Source organism: Dendropsophus ebraccatus, chromosome 9 (genome assembly GCF_027789765.1).
Source record: "Dendropsophus ebraccatus isolate aDenEbr1 chromosome 9, aDenEbr1.pat, whole genome shotgun sequence".
Taxonomy (NCBI): Eukaryota; Metazoa; Chordata; class Amphibia; order Anura; family Hylidae; genus Dendropsophus; species Dendropsophus ebraccatus.
The window spans coordinates 85,830,644-85,853,395 of NC_091462.1; the positions used below are offsets into that span (position 1 = coordinate 85,830,644).

At 40.3% G+C, this 22,752-nt stretch overlaps 1 protein-coding gene across 1 annotated transcript in view; it reads right to left on the reverse strand.

The window, feature by feature from the left end:
* Positions 1-729: 729 nt before the first annotated feature.
* The window catches only part of TMC7 (transmembrane channel like 7), a 44,218-nt gene continuing 22,195 nt past the window's right edge, over positions 730-22,752 (reverse strand). The window contains exons 2-16 of the mRNA XM_069983755.1: positions 21,619-21,856; positions 18,633-18,781; positions 16,704-16,859; positions 16,389-16,471; positions 15,461-15,606; positions 12,275-12,422; positions 11,081-11,254; positions 9,825-9,982; positions 7,821-7,938; positions 7,000-7,097; positions 6,142-6,325; positions 3,777-3,907; positions 3,538-3,693; positions 2,835-2,913; positions 730-2,713 (exon numbers count right to left, since the gene is read on the reverse strand). Of these exons, the coding sequence (XP_069839856.1) occupies positions 2,654-2,713; positions 2,835-2,913; positions 3,538-3,693; positions 3,777-3,907; positions 6,142-6,325; positions 7,000-7,097; positions 7,821-7,938; positions 9,825-9,982; positions 11,081-11,254; positions 12,275-12,422; positions 15,461-15,606; positions 16,389-16,471; positions 16,704-16,859; positions 18,633-18,781; positions 21,619-21,856 (2,078 nt within the window). The 3' untranslated portion in view covers positions 730-2,653. The remainder of the gene's footprint in view (positions 2,714-2,834; positions 2,914-3,537; positions 3,694-3,776; positions 3,908-6,141; positions 6,326-6,999; positions 7,098-7,820; positions 7,939-9,824; positions 9,983-11,080; positions 11,255-12,274; positions 12,423-15,460; positions 15,607-16,388; positions 16,472-16,703; positions 16,860-18,632; positions 18,782-21,618; positions 21,857-22,752) is intronic.

Here is a 22,752-nt window from a genome sequence, read left to right on the forward strand (position 1 = left end):
GGATACTTAACACTTGTTTACATTGTATATATGCGTCTGGTTTTGTGTAAGGTCTTTTTTGCCACCTAGTGGTATTATACTTTAGTTACATTGCTCACAAAATTTCCAGGTTGACTATTCATTTATCGCCATCTAGTGGTATTACAGCTCATTTACCCTGATCACATAAGGTTCAGGTAGATCATTAATTTGTTTGTTAAATCCGCTATGGTTGTGGCTTAGGCTTGTTCTATTGACCCTCTGTGCTTGTGCACCAGCCCTGGTCAACCATGTTGCTGACTAAACGGTGGATAGCCAGAGTATATGCACTGCGCATGCACCGAAACTACGAACTTTGAGCCACCTGGGCTTCCGTAGATAGAAACTCATGTCACATGCTATGTGAACGCAGAGGTTATAAAAGTCATAGAAGACTGATGCAATATTAGGTTGCCTATGATTTTTCCTTTTATTGACTTCTAATATGGCCTTTAGGATGTTTATACTGATGGGGTTGTCCCACAGAACATCCAAAGGATCCATTGGTGATCAGCTCATTGTTGCAACTCTGGCTGGTTAAACTACCTGTGATCTCTATCACACCAGACTGTTCAAGTCAGTGGCAAGGTAAGTAATACTTAGTTACTTTTTTACATGATTTATAAACCTCTTTCAATCATTTAAGGGGTTAGTATGAATTTATACAAGAAACAACAAGGACAATATTAAATATATTTTATTTTATGACCTTAACAATAATGTTCTTTGGCAGACAAAGTACTTGTAATAATAAAAAAAAACAACCTAAAAACCTAAATATTAAACTACAACACAACAAGTACAACAAAAAATGAATCCCCAAGAAAACATAATAATGGCTTATTCTTATCTTCCAGTATTCCATTATATTGTGCATGGCTTGCCTCATGTTATTTCACTGTAAAACATGTTAATGTATCACACATCCCAGAAACATAGAAAAGACACAGCATACACTACATAAAGTGCAAAGAAAAAACAAACAAATATTTCCCAGTAATTTAGACCAAGTAAATATTCTCAGTCATATGGGAAATCTAGAAAAATACAGATTGCTAACCATAGGCTTTATGAACACAAGGAGTTGAAGGCCTCACACCATCTTACATGTTCCCAGCTGAGCGCCTTATTTTAGCGTTATAACGGTCAGTATAGTGAGCAGCAGGTCAATGGCAGCTTAGCTATCAGATGAAAGTACTGTATGCATAGACATTAATAAATCTGAAGTAATTTAACCCCTTACAAAAATATACCCAAGTTGTAAAATAAATAAACAATTACATTGGGAAATTGCTTAAAATACAGTCTAACATTTAGTGAGCAATGTAGCTCCAAAAATACTCCTTTTTTCCCCATTCAATTGTTCACTTTGTTGGGCACAGGTATTAAGTAAAAACGACTAGCACTTCTAATATTTCTTTAGACAAGTTATGTGACATTCCCCATACACATTTTATTATAGAGGTTGTTTGGTCTAGAAAAAAAAAAAAAAAAAAACACACACTTTAAAATGCCTTTAGAATGTGCCATCACTTTGACTGGTGGAGGTCACATGACTGCTGATCCTGAGAATCAAGGAACCAAACCAATGATTTGGAGCTGCAGTCTCTTCACAGTCCAGCAGGTGGCAGACTGTCCCTGTAAAGAGAAACTGCAGAGCAGCTCCATTCAAATGAAGGGGGCTGCAGTTCTCTGTACAGCCAAGTAGCCAAAGATCTGCCATGCAAAGTGAAAACAGCCACAAGGCCCCTCACGGACAGTCTCTGCTTTATTTTACCTACACTACGAGGCATTGAAGGAGAATATTTGCTGCAGAGTTCTTCCACAGGCTACAGCTGTGAAGGTCCCAGAACCAGGACACCTTAAGATCAACTATCAGGGGACCCGTCTAACAAAAAGTACACATTTATAATGTGAAATAAATAAACATACATTGTGATGTATGAAGCTAAATGCAGTTTCGATGCTTTAATGCAGGCATGTCCAAACTTTTTTCGAAGAGTGCCAAATTTGATGAAGTGAACATGTGCGAGGGCCGACCATTTTACATGCTACATGCTATATGCTTTATAACACAGGCAGATAATAGCAAGCTGGATACCTGGGGGGCCGTAAAAGTTCGGAACACGGGCCGCAAATGGCCCTCCGGCCGGACTTTGGACATGCCTGCTTTAATGGAACCCGCCAGCTTATTTAGGTTGCTCTTTCTAAGTGCAGCCTAAATCAATGCAGCCATAGATATATCACCTATGTATGAACAGACAGTAGTCTCCTAAAACTCACAGTTTAATCAATGTAGCCCAATGCTAGTGGTGTGAGATGGAAGTCTGAAGTATTTTCGAGATGTAGGCTCCCCCAATATACCCCCCACTTACTGACAGCCTTCTTTTTCTGCATAATAGGGAGACAGCTGTCATCCAGTAGTAGCCGGGCAGAGGCTAGCCTGTGGCATTAACGGACAGGCGGACAGCTTCCCTGTAAACAAGCTACACACGGGTCATTTAGTTGTTAGATATTAATACACACTCCCCCTGCAGTTTATAAAGTGCATTCTTATGTAACATTTGGCCACTGAGTATTGTGGCCTCTTGTACCAGTAGTACCAGTTTTGTGGAGTTCATTCCCAATAACGTTGCTAGTGACTACTGTGAGCTTCTGCCAAGCGGCGGATCAGGAACATTTTGTCTCTGCTTTCCTAAAAAAACAAAAAAAACAAAGACAACAGCTACTTAGCTAAACTATATAACACTCGACACAGAAGCTAACTTATGACAAATTTATTATACTGGCAGTGTGAGAATGCATTCAGTGCTTACCATAGCCAGCTGTTCCTGCAGCTGCTCCACTACTTTCCTATGGGCTCCAGCCAGAGCAATGAAATAGAACATGACCAAACTGCAGAGGAAGAGCATGAGATTGTATTAGTACTGTCTACTATATCATCTAATAAATATCACCAGATCGCAAACACAATGATTTCTCACTGTATTTTAGGTTGCCTTTACTCTTCTGGGTACCTATAGAAGCAACACTCTAAACCTGGTGCCTACGGGTCTTCCACGGATCCCTGCTGTTGCCACTTCCGAGACAGACTTGCCCTGGCAGTGTAAGCCCACTCAGCCAATCACTGACTGAGATGGGACATAGCCACAGCCAGTGATTGGCTGATTAAGCTGTCACTTGCGAGACAAATTTCTCACGGATGTGGTGGCTGGATCGTTCAGTAGTGGATCCGGAGACACTGCAGGACAACACTGGGGGATTGTGGGGAAGTAAGAATAGCATGATTATTATTTGTACAAAAAGACGGCAATAAAGTTTTTCATTGCCGTAGTAGCCCTTTAAAAGAGTTGAAACTTTTCAAAAAGGCACACATGATAAATGTGTCTAAAAGGCCACACCTCTTTTTAAGCTTAAAAAATAAAGCATGGTAAAAAGGAAAAAAGTCAAAGACAGAAAAAATAATGCACAAGACAACTGGTACAAAATACTTGATCAATTCCCTCCCAAAAGACTTACCACGTCAGCAGGAAAAATGGAACCGCAAAAGACTCTGATGTAAGGACATAAATGGTCTTCTTCAGGCCTTCTGGAAATGTTTCCACTGTACTTGGTATAACTTGCCATGACGTATTGTAGTTAATGAAGGGGCCGCATGCTTTAGAAGCCTGTATCCTGCAGGTTAAAACAAAGACATGAGAATTCTGTGATAAGTCTTTTTGTGCAAGTGCAAAGTCTAAAGGCATGGTGCTTCTTACTGCGCTATTCCAACCCCCACAGGAATGCAGGCGAGGATGAGGCCGATCAGTAATATCACCAGGAAGAAGAAATTGGAACTGGAAGCCCGGAAAGGTCTAGTTGGTGGTCTACAGTTTTCCATCAAAGTAATCTGGAGAAGGGAATAGGGAATGATAAAAAAAACAAAACAAAAAGAACTTTATTAGTCTAATAATAATAATAATAATAATAATAATAACTTATTTATATAGCGCCAATCAGGAGGGGGTGCGAGACAAAATGGCAGAGGGGAAAAGTGCTTTATTGTTCTTATGGTCCGGTCATCTTTATAAATAAGGCAGTGCAGGTAAGGTTGGGTGAACCGGTCACCAACCAATGCCTGCGTGCACAGAAACATCAGTGATAAAGACGCTGTCTGCTTTGGACAGTTCTCTGCAGGCATCTCTACTGTGACCGCAGGCATCTCTACTGTGACCGCCACAGACTGCTGTACTCTCAGGGAATTAAGCTGCATCCCCCTACAGTATCACCAGATACTTATTAGACGGGTCCATCTAAAATTAGAAAAAAGCACAGCTAGAAAACCAACACTTCTCCCATGCCCACAATTCAGCTCCATTCACTTCAATGGAAGTGAGCTGCAAGACCACACCTAAACTCAGGACAAGAGTGGTGCTGTATCTGGAAAAAGGCAGATAAATTTTTCTAAGCCTAGATGACAAGTTTAACCCCTTAACACGTTATAAATTCCAGCTATCATAGTGGCGTCAAGGAGGTACAGAGAGGGCTTACGAGGTGAGCCCCCTCTGTACTGTGCTGCTCCCATCAGTTATCACTAGCCGGGGACCTTGGCTATTCGCCAGCACAAACCAATGTCGCTGTCAAAACTGGGTGATCCATCATACTTATCGCCCCGGGCATTAGCAATGCTCCTCTGACGATGTCCCTCGCTAGGCGATTGCTTTAGGCTCCCATCAGGAGCCTGAAGCAATCAGGCAAAGAAAACATCAAGCAATGCAGTACATAGGTACTGCATTGATCTGTATATGATTAATCATATCATGGTATTGCTCATAGGTGTTCTCTAGGGGGATCTACAAATTAGTTAAAAAAAAAAAAAAAATCCCTTCCAATATTAAAAGTTTAAAAATCACACACCTTTTCGTATATTTTATATATATATATATATATATATATATATATATATATATATATATATATATATATATATATTTATATTGTGGCATGGTGGGGCTGTAAGAGTATGCCTCTGGAGTGGGAATTGGAGTTCAGGTGGAGCTCCTGGTCCAGATACTCCACTCCAGCCTTAGAGCTAATGAGGCTCTGAAACCACCTGGTGGACCTCTATTAGAGACTCTAGAGCTTCCCAGGTGATGGCTCCCAGGTGGGAGAACACAGGCAGTGCTAGGCCTGTGGGAGCTGCAGACAAGAAGTCTGGGTGAGACCAGTGTACCTGGTCAAGTGGAGCAGTAGGCTCAGAAAGTCAGCTAGGGAAGCTGCAATGTGTAGTCAGTGGCTAGACAGCCCAGGTTTTATTTTATTGGCAGTGTTGCCTAGGTCTTGTGTTATTTGAACGGATAAATAAAGCTGACTGAGGTCAGTACAAAGCATACAGCACCGACTGGACTGCAATTTGTGATGTGCCAACCGTCTCAGGCCCAGGAGATGGCGATCCCAGCGAGTGAGTAACCCCCAGATTGTCACAATGTTATATATATATATATTATATATATATATATATATATATATATATATATATATATATATATATATATATATATATATATATATATATATACACACACATAATCGCCCATAATCTCGCACAGTAAACAATGTAAGAGCAAGGGCTAGAAAGTACAGATGATGGCAAAAAAATGACACCTTAAATAGCCCCATAGACCAAAAAACAAAAATGTTATAAGGATCATAATAGAGCAATTTTTAAAAGCAGTGATAAGTGGATAGGGAGTAGTGGCAGGGTGAGGAGGGGTGTTAACCATGGTAAATATCTATATCTGCTCCAGATTTCAGAGTCTATTGCACCGGGTTGTGGATTTAGGCAAGACTGGTTTACAGATACGTGGGTCTTAATAGCACCCTGCCACACACACACCACTAAAGAGTGGAAGTTTTCACAAAGTGTTGATTTTACCAGGGTTTTACAGCCAGTGAACAGGGTCACCTGGTTGTTATAGCCGGTGACGCATACATATACTTTACATATAATTATTTGTTAGATAACCCACTAAACTTCAGATACCATTTTATAGGTACATAAAAGTGGGCATTCTAAACCAGACTATTCCATTAATGGTACATTGTACGTAACCTCCATGTTTCCATAATATTTTGTTCATTTACCTTTTTAACATAAAATATTATGAAATATTTTAGCGTTGCTATAGCTGGAAGAAGTGGGGAATAAAAAGCACCAATCCAACAGATTGTTTGCCCGTAAACCAGCTCCAGTACATTCTGTGGAATCTCAAATTCCTGCTGACCCCACCACTGAAATGGTCTCCATGACCAGTTTGTCACCAGTAACCTTAAAAAAAAGAAAAGAAAAATGTATATATATAGCAACGGCAAGCCATCTGACTTCATAAAGCGTAAGACCTCTCTTTTGTAAACTAAATAACCCCAAGCTTGATAATCTGTCATGACCTTGGTCGCCCTCCTCTGCACGCCCCCCTCCCCCCCAGTTCAGCCATCTCCTTATATACAGGTACCCAAAACTGTACACAAATATTCCATATGTGGTCTGATCAGTGGTTTGTAAAGATGCAAAGAGGGAAACCTATGTTATCATGTTTAGCATCTATGCTCTTTTCATGGTAGGTGTTCATCCCATTGTAGTTATCGTAAAGGTAACCAAACACAATTAACAAAAGCCACAATGCTATGAGAAATCAATATCAGAATTATGCAGTATGCTGTGGTGTCTGTGGAGTTCCATGTCGGTAGCCTATGTAGGTGTCCCTTCTCTCTTTTCACAATAGTAGCTGGAGGAAAGAACGATCATGTATGCTGAATTTCTGTGCGTCTGATCCTTGGTTCCCAAAGGCTTATTCCCCTCTTACCAATGAATACACATGTATACCTGGCCATGCCCTCAGCTGACAGCTAAGTTGTATGGCCACTGAAGTGTATGACCTGCCTGAATAAATGTTTAAGTGAAGAAGCAGATCAACTGGAGGGAAAAACAGACAGACAACTTACTTTCTTGGAAACTCTACAAATATGGTCACTGCCAAGATGATTAAAAAGTCAAAGATCATCAGCTTGTACATTTCCTGCCCAACTCTGGTTTCCCAACACTGGAAAAAGACAAAAATAATAAAGTACCCTTAATAGCATATACATTTTAATGGCATCCTTCACTTTACCAAAATCCCCCCACAGAATTTGTTTAGTGGAAATATTTTTTTTTAATTCTGCAATGTTTTCCTATAGAGAGCAAAAATAAAATTTGAAAACAGGATTGCTGGGAGATACAAATCAAGCAGGTACAGACTGGTTGGAGGAGTGAGGAGGCATTAAAGACCTCAATACCTCAGAGGCTTGGAAACACCCCTTTGACACTCTATAGCAGAAATTAAAAGCATTTTTCTATGTTCTAGAAGCACAGACAGATAAATGAAAGGTATGATGAGTCTCCTGGACCTAACACCGTAAGCAGTTTAGAACATGAATTGCAGTTGACAGATTCACTTTAAAAGGGCTTCTCAGAACTATACCACCACCGTTATATACCTTCATTGTATAATTAGAGTGTATGTGACTGTGGGAACACCCACTGACCCCCTTCATAAGGTTACATGACACAGCAGCCTTCTCTTACATATAGAATGTTTGGTACTGCAGCTTGGCCCCATTTCCATTATTGGGCCGGAACTGCAATAGCAAGCAAACTATTAGTAGTTAGTTAGTAATCCTAGCTGTCGGACCTCATCACAGATGAATAGCATATGAAACCAAATACTGTAACTTTTATAACCTCTTTATCTACACTACACATTGATATAGGAAGGATAACTTACTGGATAGTCTTTATAGTTGTATTCACAAGGCTGGCAAGCCTGGTTGGAGCAGGAAGTAATTTTAGTCAACAGAGAGATGAGTAGTACAGCAATGCTGGCCAACCGGACAAACACACACCTGGAAAAGACAAGATCATGGAACAACTATTGAAGGAACAAGGAAATATTTTAGTGTTCAAACATGTAAAAAAAAAAAAAACAACAAAAAAAAAACGTGCAATTTCAATACTGTGACCAGAATATTCTGACGCCAGATACCAGACCGTTGAGCAGGGTAGTGTGTCTGCCAGGGAAAGCTGCTACTCTAAATGCTCTACCTCAGCCTACAGAGCATTTCCATAGCATTTTAATAGAACTGTCAGGAATTAGAGAGTTGTTTTTTTCCATCTAATAGGTTCCATCTGTGCATTTACCAGGGCTGTGGAGATCAGATTTGCGGGCATTAATGCGAAGGATCTAACAGAGGCAATACTTTTTCTTAAAACAAATTCATAGATGTCTTCTTATAAATTGCATAGCAGCGTTTATTACCTATTTACTTTTAAGGGTTCAGAAAAGTTAGATTTGTTGAGAACAACTGTATAGTAATCTAGTGTAAGCGCTCAGTGGTCTGATTACTTATAAGATGGTGATAAAAATCATTAATATTTTAATTCGTTGCTACTAATTGGCCATTTATGAGTCGGAGTTGGAGCCTGATACTGTGGCTAAGGATAGTATTACACGGCCCGACAATCCGGTTAACCAATTGCGAATCTGCCACTTCGAAGCTTGGTGGCTGAGCAGCTTACAAAATGCAATATTTGTGCATCAAGGGCTGTATATATATTGTTAGCATTGCCATTATGTAAAATATTATACTTTATACATACCTGTCCATGCTCCCCGCTGGTCTAGTTTCTGCATGTTCCCTGCAGCAGCTGCTGGAACCTCTGAGCCAGTCTCTGAGTTGACAGGCCTGCCCAGCCATTCACTGGCCAAGACGGGACAGTATCGCGGCCAGTGATTGGCTGAGCGACCTGTAACACTGCTCAGAAGTTCCAGCGGCAGCTGCGGAGAGAGTGGACAGGTATGGTAAACATTCATCAGCAGTTTGCTGTGCATCAGTATTAATCGTAGTGATGTGCAGCCGGGGGCAGATGATTTTTCAACTTGTTAATAAGACAACGATCAGCCAATGTTTCTTCAGCTGATATTGTCTTTATTACACAGAGCGACAATCTGCTAATTCAGCTTAATTGGGCAGATTACCAGTCCATGTAATAGTGTCTTTACAGACTCCACAGCCCAGGTTTTTACAACCATAATCCTTCTTATAATTACTGCATTAGTTCTTATAATTCCTCTCTCTGAGGTGTATTATGCTTCATTTGTTAAGACTTCTATTAGTGTTTACTGTTTCCATGCCCCTCTTCAGTATTTGAGTGTTTGTAATATTTAGAAAAAGTTTAAAAATGTTGAATTCAAAAATGAGAAGTTTAAAATTAAAAAAATAAGTGCTATCACTGTCCAATGACTAAGAATCTGACTACCAGGACCCCCCACTTATACTAAAAGGTACCCATATACCTTACCTTATACTAAGCAGTATGGTAGCACTGTGACACTTTCATTTGCCCAGCAGTCAGACTCAGATTACAAAGCACTGCACACACAAAAGGTGTGCAAATCCTAACCTCCACATAAAGAATGGTGTAAGTGAAGCAAACAAATGCTCCGATGCCTGGGGCTGCTCATTGATAAATGTAGTTGGCATGCAAAAATGCATTTCTCATGAAAACAAAATTTAGGACCATGATGCTGTTCTAACATTTTCTCTACAGTATTTGATAGTACTTTCTGTGCACATTCAGAGAAGTAGTTGTCATTTGTTAAGAAGGTAGATATGTGCGGAAGACTACATTGTAGTATAATCGGACAACAAAACACATAACTATTAAAATCAGAAATAAGAAAGCATATTACTTGTGTCACTCAAACATAATCGGAGGAGTTTTTATTCACCTTATAAGAGTAAAGCGGATCTCAAAGGCCGGAGAATAGTCTTCATATCGTACTATTATTTCAAAGATGATTGGAGTGATGAAGTTGGCGATGGTGATTACAATAGAGGGAAGATACTCCACCAGCAGGTTTAGCCGGTCATCTATCTGAGTGCTCATCTAAAATTGGGGTGAAAGTACATGTTAATGTCTTCTCATCCTGATTTCTTATAGATTCATTCTTTGCACAAAAATTCGGTGCAAATTTGCCACAGATTGATAAAGTTTATTCTCAGAACTTTAATAGTTCGGCTTTTGCCCATTTTCATACATTCATGATTTAATGATCCTGTCCAATGTAATGTAATGGTTTGCAAAAACATATTTTTACTATATTAACTAAAATAAAATAAACGGTTTTCAATTTCAAGTCATACTGGCTTACACTATACTATGATTTACATAGCTATTCTTTGCTGGAGGGCTACAATTTGCAGTGAACTTGTCATTTTGACTATAACTTGCTAGACAGCATTGTTATGAGATCGTACACCTGAATAGAATATCATGGGAACTTGTTTTTAAGATTTGTGAAAGCCATTAGGTCATATTTTCACACACATTTATTAAGACAGAAGATAGCATGAGGGTAATGGACAGTACCTAGAATTCTAAGTACAATAACTGGCAGAAGGTAGCTATACACATTAGATGGTTGGCCAGATCTGCTGAAAATCAATGGGTTCAATTAACATTTATTGGACGTGTAAGGCCAGTTTAACTCCTAAGCCCCTAGCAAGAAAGTGACTGCATGCTTCTCCCGACTCTCTACTGAGACCCTGACCAATTAATTATTATTTTTTTTTAGAAAAACAAGTAATTTGGCCAGCACATCCAACACAACTATTTTCACTACACAGTTGCAGGCCACCATTCTAACAGAATCCAGTCCCAATGCATAGCACCTTCCGGGCTCTGTGTGGTGGCACCAATAATTGCTCTCAGTCAAACATTGGCCACAGCGGTGTCCTGCCTTTGCCACGGATTGGCTAGGTGGGCACTTCCTTGAACCAACAACGACCCCAGTGTTATGCAGTTGGACCACAATGAGAATGGCAGTGATGGGAGAATAAAGAAAGTTGACAATTTTTTTTTCCTACTTTACACCAGCCCGAGTAAAAGAAAATTCTGTTTGGAATATCCCTTTTATTCAGAGTTCAATTTTTTCCCTTATCGTCTGACCTCTGCCACACCTTGAGTTTATGGATGGATACTCACAGCATTGCTATTTTCCTGTGAATAGACGGTAGCCACATAGATTGCATAGAAACAGCAACTCAAAACGGTGAGGACAATAATGTTAAGAAAAATTCTCAGGACGTAGATTTTAATGGTTTCTCTCTGCGTTCTCTTCTGCTTTCTGTTTCGAAGCCTTTCTTCTGCTAAATCAGTCTGTGAAGATAAATATACACATTTTCCTAAATACAATGCCCATTTAGCATTCTAGTTCTATGATCTATCATCATGGAAAGGAACGCATACAGATTTAAGCAAACACCTGGTATTTGCTTAGCATGGTTTAATGGGAACTCTTGCAATAAGAATTTGCAAACATATTTAACCAGCACCAGGAGAATAAATCCAGATTTTTCCAGATTAAAATAAATTATCTATATTATATATATTGCACTTTATTTTAAATCTGATGGTGGCCTATCCCCCTCCAAAAGAAATGTACATCACAAAATACTGCTGAATACCTACCTGTCAGAAAGCTGTTTTCTGTGCTTATAGTAGACACAGAATTCTTGGCCAGGGCCAGCTTCCGCTCAAGCATCAAAGGGTGCCTTCACACACACTGGATTTTCAGCAAAATCCACTGTGGATCCAGTGTCAGTTCATCCTTATGAAAATACATAATTGACATCCCGCTGCAAGTACGTAAGTTAACCCCCCTGCGGCCGGAGCATACATTACTTCCTCCCCGCTCCGGCTTGCCCCGAAGCAAGCCGGAGCTGGGAGGAGGTGATGCATGCTCTGGCCGCCAGGAAGTTAACTTACATGCTCGCAGCGGCATGTCAATGTATGTATTCTCGAAGGGATGCACTTACACTGGATCCGCAGCAGATTTCACTGTGAATCCGCAGATTAAAATCCGCTGTGGATCCGGTGTGTGTGTGAAGTACTTTCTAGGACGTAACTATCAACTGTTTTAGCCGGCAGGTGCCCAGAGTAAGCAACACAGCTTAGGTGCAATATCTCCAAGAAAGAATACTGCACCATGGAGGTCCACTGTGAGAAGTCCAGGAGATGCAGGTGCTGACCGGCAGTACTAGAATCCACATCAAATGGAGGATGGGAGTTGTAGTATACAATACACAAATACATCTTTATTGCAATAAAGACATTTTTGTTTGACCTATACCAGCATGGCACAGAAAACAAAAGAAACTATCACTACAAGTAACTTACCTGCAACTCATGTAGCAGACTGCTGTGCTTTAGTCGGGCATAGTACTGGTCTTTAATACAGAAATCCCAGCCGGCAAATATTTTATTGCAGAAGCTCTGAAATCTATCCTCATCATGCACAAGGCTGCGTTTAAAGCCTTCTACTGCTCTGAAAGGAACATGTAAAGATAAACAAGTCAATATCCAAATGTTTAAAATTAAGTAGGCTCTCTAGAAGTTGGTGTGGTAGTATGAATATAATACTTATCTAGTCAGACAAACAATGTAAATTATAATTGATTATTTAATAGCTAAATATTTAAAATAAAACACAATTGAAACATTCAAACAATAAGACAAATGTCTAAAATTGCTAAGTTCATATATTATAAGCAGTATCAGCGAATAGAACTTGTTTGTATATAGGTTCATATAATGCAACCATAACAGATGAAACTCGTATGTATATATAGCACCAAATAGCGCTGGCTGTGCCGGGCCCTTTGCACAGACAGCCGATAAAATATATGATTATCCCAAATTCTGATATTTTGCTCGTATTTGGTAGATATTGCATATATAGATCATTTACCGACATTTGTTACGACATAGTATTGTTTTTGTAAATACTGTAGACTTTGATAGTTTGTAGTAATTGTGTCTGATAGTTATTTCATAAATTGTATAATGTGACTCCACTTGATGGCTATATATATAGAATATTTCAGGCACGTTCAATGCAGCATATCTCGTATGATCTTGTAGCGCTTATTAATTGGAGACAGTATCTGTGTCTGTTGGTACAGATAGGTGGATAGATGATGGTGGCATAATCCACCTCTCACCCAGTCTCTGGCAGCTTTCAGGGTCTAGTGGAAGGATGTTATCCAAGTAGGGAGCTCATGAGAGTTTTCTGCCCACCTGCATACATCTTTCTCATAAAAAATGTACTATGTATAAAATTAAACTGCTCCTTTCGTGGAGCAGATGGTGCTTGCTAAACTTGTAAAATTGCCCTTTCATCAGCTAAGTACTAAATAGGCAGGTCTGTGCTGCTCAAGTGCTACAGTTGCCTCACTCTTCTTCACCAGCCATCCCCTCCTTGATTAATGTCCAGGGTTCTGTAAGTCTTTCAAAGAGGAGCTGAAAGGTGGGGGTGAGGGAGCAGATGTGCCTGACTGTGGCACCTATGCATTTACCTTTAAACTTAGCCTAAGGGTACTATTACACACAATTATAATCGGCCGATTATCGTTCTGTGTAATAAACACAACCATCAGCCGATGACAAAGATCATCGGCTGATTGTTCATCTAGGTTTGGATCAATATTTGTCGGGCGCCGTCCGCGCAGCGCTACGTGTAATAGTGGTGCGCGGCCAGCGACTGACGATATACATTACCTATGCACGTTCCAGGGCTGCTCCTGCAGTCCGCTTCTCCCCGGGTCCCGTGCGCTCTAGCTTCAGAGTGGCCTGTCAGCTGACAGGCCACTCAGCCAATCACAGCCCACGGCAGTCCTGGCCTGTGATTGGCTGAGCGGCCATTCTGAAGCTGGAGCGCGCGGGACCCGGGGAGAAGCGGACCGCAGGAGCAGCCCTGGAACGTGGATAGGTAATGTATGCAGTTTAAACAAGGGCTGCAAGGACATCGGTAACAATGTCCTTGCAGCCCTTGTTAAACGATTATTGGGCCGTGTAATAGGCCCAGTAAACGAGCGACGATCTAGCAGATCGCTGCGCGTTTACAGGTATTAACGGACACCCATCAGCCCATGTAATACCACCCTAAGAGATGTCTACAAGGATGTGTGTGACAGAGAGAGAAACCTTCACTGTAATGCAACAAGCATTTCATGATAACATTAACGTGAAAGAAGAATCTAACCTGCTGATATCTCCCTATAACCCATGGATGGAGGAAAGTTTCTTTTGAATCAGATATTTTTTTTATTAACATTTTTACCATAACAAAAAGTTACAGATCTTTCCCACCCCCCATGCTACCTCCACCCAACCTTCCTATCAACCCCCTTCCCCACCCCACCCAAACAATCAGAACAAGAGTTCACCTGTCAGATGGTTGGCAAGACTAATTTACACAGAAAGATTATCTGACAAAGATTTGAAGCCAAAGCCAGAAATGGATTTGAAAAGAGGAGAAATCTCAGGCTTTCCTTTATGACCTGATCTCTGTTTATAGTCTGTTTCTGGCTTTGGCTTCAAATCTTTGGCAGATAATCTTTCTGTGTAAATGGACCCTAAGAATATCACTAAATTGTTGTGTTCGGCAGACGGAGGGTACAATGAGGGATATAAAACAAACACCTACACCTCTGCTTAAACTCAATAAATAAGAAGTGAATGTCATATATAAGAATCACCTCTGTCTAGGGAGGAAAGCTTCTTACCTTAACCCTCTACGCCGTTGCCGTGCTATTAGGAGTTTTAATTCATATACTGATTAGGTGTTTTGGTGCACTAGGGGTTGTAGTCCATAATATTGTCTCTGGGTTTAGAATAGGACGTCCTAAGAGCTCCTATATGGGTAATGTGTAGCTGACCGAATCTATTCCCCTAAAGATTTTTTTCCTGAGAGGTAGCTCCATTTTTAACCACTGTGTAACTTGTATGTAACTTAAAGTGACTGCACCACCAGGCCCAGGCTGAAGCCCTTAGTGGGAAGAAACTCAAGCCCCTCCATGACGTGACTCCATTAGAATCAATGGAACCCTATCATAGACGGTCTAGGGTTTCCTCCCACTAAGGGTGGGTCAGCCCGCCTCCAGTGCTTCAGCCTGGGCCTGGTGGTACAGTCACTTTAAATAAAACCAGTTAGTGAATAAAGATTAGCATACTAAAGAGGGGATCCTGCTCCCTCATATTTTTATTTTTGAAAACACAGAAAGGCTATGTTCGCACACTGTTGAAATTTAGTGTATGGCAATCACTTAATGGAAAATAACGGCCATTATTTCAAAACAACGTCCGTTGTTTTAAAATGAGGGCAATTATTTGTCATTAAATGATGGCCATACACTAAATTTCAACAGTATGCAAAGCCTTTCTGTGTTTTCAATCCACTCCCGGTTTTGGTTGAAAAATAATGACCAAAATACTGAGGAAAAATACTGTGTGCAAATATGGCTTAAATGTGATTTTACATTTACTTTTAAACAAAACTCACAATGAGAATGTGAATGACATTACCTTTTAACAATCCAAAAAATGCTTAACAGCAGGTAGACAATGGTGACCATTACATAGGCCAGAGGTAGACTATAATTAAAATTGTAAACTGTTACGGAGTCTATAGTGTAAAATCCATAGAACAGATAAGTAATTTCAAGGAATCCCTGAAAGAAAAGAACATGGTCTGAATAAAATTATATTTTAAACTAGATGGTAAATTATCTATAAGGGCTAATGGTGCATTTACACATTTGTCTGACAGATTTTGGAAGCCAAAGCCAGGAATGGATTAGGGAAGAGAAGAAATCTCAGTTTTTCCTTTATGACCTGTTCCCTGTTTATAGTCTGTTCCTGGCTTTGGCTTCAAATCTGTCAGATAAATCTCTGTCTTAACACACTATATTTTTTTTTTTACATCATCTATTATCAACTGTATTCTATTAGGAGTCCCAATAATATAAAAACAACACAATGTCTGGATCAGTTAGGGTCCCCAATCTTAAAATGAGAAGTAAAAATAAACACACACACACACACACACACACACACACACACACACACACACAAAAAAAAACTTTTGACAGGTCATAATGTCATGTAAAAAATGTATTGATCAGCTAGGGTCTGGGTGCAGAGACCTCCTTCCACCACTAGACTGAGCAGGGAGAAGCATCGAGTTAATGGCGTCTCTACAGGAGATGGAATCTATAAAAAGCCTTTGATGCCTGTCTCCTGCAGAGAGGATACAGATAGAGAAACACTCTTAGCAGACAGCTTTTTCCTGTTCACTCTCCCTATCAGTAGGGGTCTTACCACCCAGACCCTGACGGTTCAAAACATCTGACGCAGCATGATATAACTTGAGTAGTGCTTTTTTATTGGTTCAGTAGAAAAAATTTGTCACATTGTAAATTAATATCTGTAATAATTCACAGATGGCACATACCGTTCCAGAGAGCAGATCCACTATATTACTATAGAAATATTTAAGTACTTGTCTCGGCGGTGCGTATTTTGAACATACAGTGTCTGTAAATAGGAAAAGAAACAGTATGTCAGAATTTATTGGTGACTGTGGCTTTCTGAAGTCTGAGCACTGGGTTTTGTGTTAAGTTTCTAACACCAAAAAAGTGTGAGTGGCTGGGAGGAAAACTACTAATACAATTAGAGAACATTGTACATAATTCATAATAAACTAATCCTGGATAGCTCCCTTTATTGATACCAAGTGTGTGCATTGAATAGAAAACATATTTCTTACCAACAGTGGATATTTCAGTGCTGTTGAAAACATCCAGTTTAGAAATGACAACTGGAAGCGTCGTAAAACAGAACATCAAAAGGAAAATGACAAAATTCAGTAGCACCACAAATCTCAGAAACGAGAAGTATGACCCGATGCCAGTGCCAAATTTACCTGAAAGTGAGGGTAAATCATTGTTAGCAGGAGAAAAACAGCTTTATATACATTCTTTAAAATTAGGTTGGTATGTACGAGCACAGACGAATACAGTGGGGCAGACTTATGGTGCGTTTACATAGAAAGATTTATCTGACAGATTTTGGAAGCCAAAGCCAGGAATGGATTTGAAAAGAGGATAGATCCCAGTCTTTCCTTTATGACCTGATCCCTGTTTATAGTCTGTTCCTGGTTTTGGCTTCAAAGATCTGTCAGATAAATATGTCAGTGTAAACGCACCATTAGGGTCCATTTACACAGAAAGATTATCTGACAGATTATCTACAAACAGACTATAAACAGCGAACAGGTCATAAAGGAAAGCCTAAGCTTCCTTCTCTTTTCAAATCCATTCCTGGTTTTGGCTTCAAATCTTTGGCAGATAATCTGTCAGATAATCTTTCTGTGTAAATGGGCCCTTAAAGGGAATCAGTAGTCTGTAACTCCTGTTCCAAACTGCTTGACTGACACCTGAAAGCCGAATGCCAAGGTAGTTCAGGTATGGGGGGGGGGGGCGCGTGGGCTGTGAAGAGTAAAGAGGTGTTACAGCTGGCTGCACTTCAGGAGCTCAGGAAAGACTGACTGTTTTTACTATAGCTTTCTACGTTGTAGAAACACAGACTTATACATTAAAGGGGAACTCCAGGTAGAGGTTAAAAAAAAAAAAAAACTTCTGCAGAAGCATATAGCATTACTTACTTATCTATTCCAATTTTGAAACTACCAAAACTCCATTTGCTTTGGGGGGTTTGTTCTGTTTTGTGTTTCTGCACTTACTGGTTTATCAGTTGTACACAGTACTACAGGTTCCAGAATGCATTGCTTTCCCTCAGCTGTTCATCACAGTCCTCCACCCTGCCTATTCCTCGCCCAAAGCTGTTGCAGAACATCTTGGCTGTGTTTACATATTGCAGTTTCATTGTGTTATTGAATTATTTGCAGTAATTTATGATTTCATTGTGTTCCCACCCACACAGCACCCTGTATTCTCTACCTGTAACACCACACAGCACGCTGTATTTGCACAGGGGCCATTTTTTTCACTTCCTGGATTTCTATCAGCTACCAGTGTGGCAGAACCGCACAGATACGGTAATACATTGTATAGACACATATATTTAACTTTTAATGTACTTTTAATAGAAAAGAAGTTTTTCTTATCCAGAGTTCCCCTTTAAAAGGTACCATGTTTCTCGCTTAGGGTATGTTCACACTGAGGAATAGGCGAAGAATTTCAAACAATCCACATTTAATTTTTACCGCTGGAAATTCCGCCTGTAAAATGTGTACACAGCAATGTCCCATTGTGTTCAACAGCAGTTCCAGTCTGTTGTTTACACGGCAGAATTTACGCTCATAAAGTTCTGCCACAGATCAGTTTCCGCCCCAAAGAATGGACATGTCAATTCTTTGGGCAGATTCCACAAGAGAAGTCCCATAGAAATCATTGGGGCTTCCTGCTGTCACCATATTATAAGCAACCCCAATCTTCAAATTCAGGACAATCCCCTATAGGCCAATGAGTTCTAGAGGAAGAATGATAATATAGCATTATATGTAACAGTGAAGTTGTTTTTCCGTTCACTTGATCTTTTTACACGACCCCACCCACAGCTTTTTGTATAAGTTTGGAAATATTAACTTGCAGTTTGAATTCTTCAGAAACAACTGGTGTCTTGGTTACAAGAGGTAAACCCATATCAGTGATCAAGACCTCTGTTGAATACTTACCCTCAATATCATGAATATTGGACCGCCAGAGCCACAAATGTTTTAGGAAAGCAAAAGTATCATGTCTGAATTTAATGCCAAAATTCCTAGTGTTGTCTTTCCACAAAGTCCAGCCTTTTGTATTCTGTGAATATTTTATCTGTTCATCCCTAAGTAGGGAAAGAAAGAAAATGTACACAGTAAAAATAAATATTTAATTAAAAAAAATGCTTAATGGTAAATGTCAACTGTTAATACATGTTCTATCCAGCCTCACCAATAAAAAGGTTACAGAATAAAACACCTCGGACCTACTGAATAAGGACCAATCGGTTTGTCAATTAACAGTGGTGCTCCTATTCATTTAGTACTAAAGCCCCATGGGGGCTGGGTTCACACTATGTATATTTCAGGCAGTATTTGGTCCTCATGTCAGGTCCTCATAGCAACCAAAACCAGGAGTGGATTGAAAACACAGAAAGGATCTGTTCACACAATGTTGAAATTGAGTGGATGGCCGCCATATAACAGTAAATAACGGCCATTATTTCAATACCACAGCCGTTGTTTTAAAATAACAGCAAATATTTGCCATTAAATGACGGCCATCCACTCAATTACAACATTATGTGAACAGAGCCTTTCTGTGTTTTCAATCCACTCCTGGTTTTGGTTGCTATACAGCCTCACAAATACAGCCTCAAATATACATAGTGTGAACCCAGCCTTAAAATGCATGACGGTGTGTTGTATCTCCCAGCACTGCAGAGAGATGTGCCGCAGAGCCTTACGTAAACCTGACAGGAAGTTGTGGGACATTAAACCACCAGCATGTGTCTACACAGCTGGGGTTTAGTATCCCAAAAATGATGCTATCATGCCCACATGGCCCTGATATTCTGTTTAAACTTCCCTTGCTTAAATCGGTCAGAATCTAAACACTCAGGACAGGTACTCTTTAAAGGGGAACTATCAGCATGTTAGCTAATCTAACCTGCTGATCGTTCCAGTTTAAAATGTACCTGTAACGCTATTCTCCCACCTGTTCTTTAGAATAGACATTGAAAAACATTGTCTTGGCAACTTGCATCTTTCAACACGCATTCTAAATAATAAACGGTAGATTAGCATTATTGGTGAACTTCAACTCTGGTTCCTACATTCTAAGGGTCAGCAGGGGATCCCGTAAGTCCTAGAGATATGACATGTACTCCGGCAGGAAAACCCATAAAGTGGAGTTATAACTATTTGTTCCCTCCCTGAAGCTTTGATCATCACCTAGTTTCTCTAAACATCTAGGTAGACAGTGATACAGAGCAGACAATTCACTACAGCAGATAAATTCAGGGAACACGTCTATATTTTATTACTACATTTGAAAAGAAGAAATAGGAGTAAAAGACACAAAAGACCTGCCCACAGAGCTGCAGACATGACTCCACTGCCCACATCCATCACACAAAGAAACACTGACGCACAAAGCTCTACTTTGTGATAAAGCTGTCAGTCACAAAACCATTGGAACTAAAGGCACTCTGTATAACAGATTGTCTGTTCTGATGGAAATCACATATCATCAAACGTATAGGCACTTGCAATATAAGCCTCTGCTTAGCAAGTCACATTATTGTAACATCCCAGCTATCAGCACAGCTTTTACCATTAGGTGCCGTCACTTTTATTCTCCTCGCCTCTATTTTTGGAACACAAGCATTTGGACGGAACTAACAGATTTCTGTGGATAAAGCTAAAACCAATACAACTCATGTGCAGCTGTTCACCATCAACTCCTCTGACCTGACTGACAAATAGGCTTATGCTAAGTTTACACGAGGCGATTATTGGCCCGATAGTACGATTAACGATTTCGAAGTAACGATTTTTTTTTATAACGATCAGCGTTTAGATGGAACGATATATCGTACAGAAAATTCGTTTTGCGATCGGTTAAGCCTATCTCACACATAGGTAAAATCAGTAAACGACTGTTTACACAGAACGATCGGCGAATTTTTTGCGAACGACGATTTATGAACATGTTAAAAGATCAAAATGAACGATTTTTCGATCGTTCGCCGCGTTTACACGTACGATTATCGTTCGAATTCGATAGTTATCGCAAAAATTCGCCCGATAATCGATCCGTGTAAACGTACCATTAGGGTCCATTTACACAGAAAGATTATCTGACAGATTATCTGCCAAGGATTTGAAGCCAACGCCAGGATTGGATTTGAAAAGAGGAGAGATCTCAGGCTTTTCTTTATGACCTGATCCCTGTTTATAGTCAGTTTCTGGTTTTGGCTTCAAATCTTTGCAGATAATGTCAGATATTCTGTGTAAATGGACCCTTAGTCTGACAGACTATCTGCCACAGATTTGAAGCCAAAGCCAGAAACAGACTATAAACAGAGATCAGGTTATAAAGAAAAGCCTGAGATTTCTCCTCTTTTCAAAACCATTTCTGGCTTTGGCTTCAGATCTTTGGCAGATAATCTTTCTGTGTAAATAAACCCTAAAAGTGCAAACACACATACGTAGGCTGAGCACACCAATTTCATCTGCAATATTAGGAGGTTGTACCAACCCTTTCCGTATCGATGGGAAGGTAAATAAAAATACTGACCAAAGTACTATGTGTGAGTCCTGCCTGAAAGGATGATGTATATGCAATGTGTAACCGCCAGACATCTCAGGAACAGACCACCACTAGGGGCAGACTGGACAGGCAAAATCCATCAGGGTAGACGGCTGCTATTCCTCACTTCCCTGTGTCACCTGAGGATGAATATATTCCAAGTTCCATAGATATTCAGCTTCTACTACAGGGTATATCCTAAAGAGGATTTACTAACAGCTATAAGGTTGGCAGTGCAGACAGTGAACAAACCTCCTGTAAAAAGCAATTATAAAAGCTAACACCGATACAGAATTGCTACTGGACCCAGTTCTTGCCCACAGTAGACACAAACCCATGACGATCCCCATATGCATCCACCATAATAACCTTAGTTTCCTTTTTTCCTGCATACTGATGGCAAACTCTCGAGGGGGGGTACTGAGATCGGTGTCCACAGACTCCAGCTGACTGAGCTCCCGGGAAAGTGTCTGTTTCCGCCGGCTGCTCCTCCTCGACTCCATGGTTCCATAGTTTGATGGTTTTCTGCGCAGCAGAGACTGGTAACTCGGTAATTCATGTAAGAACTGATTAGGGATAGCCGTACTACCCTCCGGGAGGAAAACATCTGGAGTAGAGAAAATTTTTTTTTTATTTCACTACTGAAATCTTACAGGCAATTTAACCAAGTATTTCACTGCAATAAATATCAGCAACAGAGCATCAGAGTGACAGCTGTACTGATATACAGAAACAGTCTACAATATACAGTATGCCACATGGAGCTACAAAACTAGATCCAGTGTTCAACCACTAGCACATAGTGGCATATTATAACAGTTTTTTTTTTATTTTTTTTAATGGCAGTGCCTATTTAACAAAATATTTAGACATGGGAACATAATGTTGGGTGTTGGGTGAGTCAGTCACCCACCAACCACTGAGTGAAGGTAAAAAGTGCATGGAACCATCTGAGATATTTAGTTGAAGGTGAGGGGACACCAGGAGGGAAGACAAGTTTAGGGGATGTTATAAGCGTGCCTAAAGAGATAAGTTTTTAGAGCACGCTGTGAGGTTTGGATAGGAGTCCGGCGTCTTTGGGTATAGTGTTCCAGAGAACTGGTGCAGCACAAGAGAAGTCTTTGAGGCGGGAGTGGGAGGCTATGATCATGGAAGATGTTAGTGTAAGATCATTAGCAGAATGTAGAGCACAGGTAGGATGGTAGGTGGAGATGAGGGAGGAGATGTATGTAGGTGCAGAATTGTGGAGATCTTTATGGATGAGGAGTTTGAACTGAATTCTGCAATTAGTGGGTAACCAGTGCGGTGACTGGCACAGGGGGGAGACGTCAGTATAACGGCTGGAGAGGAAGATGAGCCTGGCTGCTGCATTCAGGATAGACGGGAGAGGGGAGAGCTTAGAGAAAGGAAGACCGATAAGTAGGGGAGTTAAAGTAGTCAGGAAGAAAATGGATCAGGGCGACAGTAAAGGCCCTATTCCACGGAACGATTATCGGCCATATA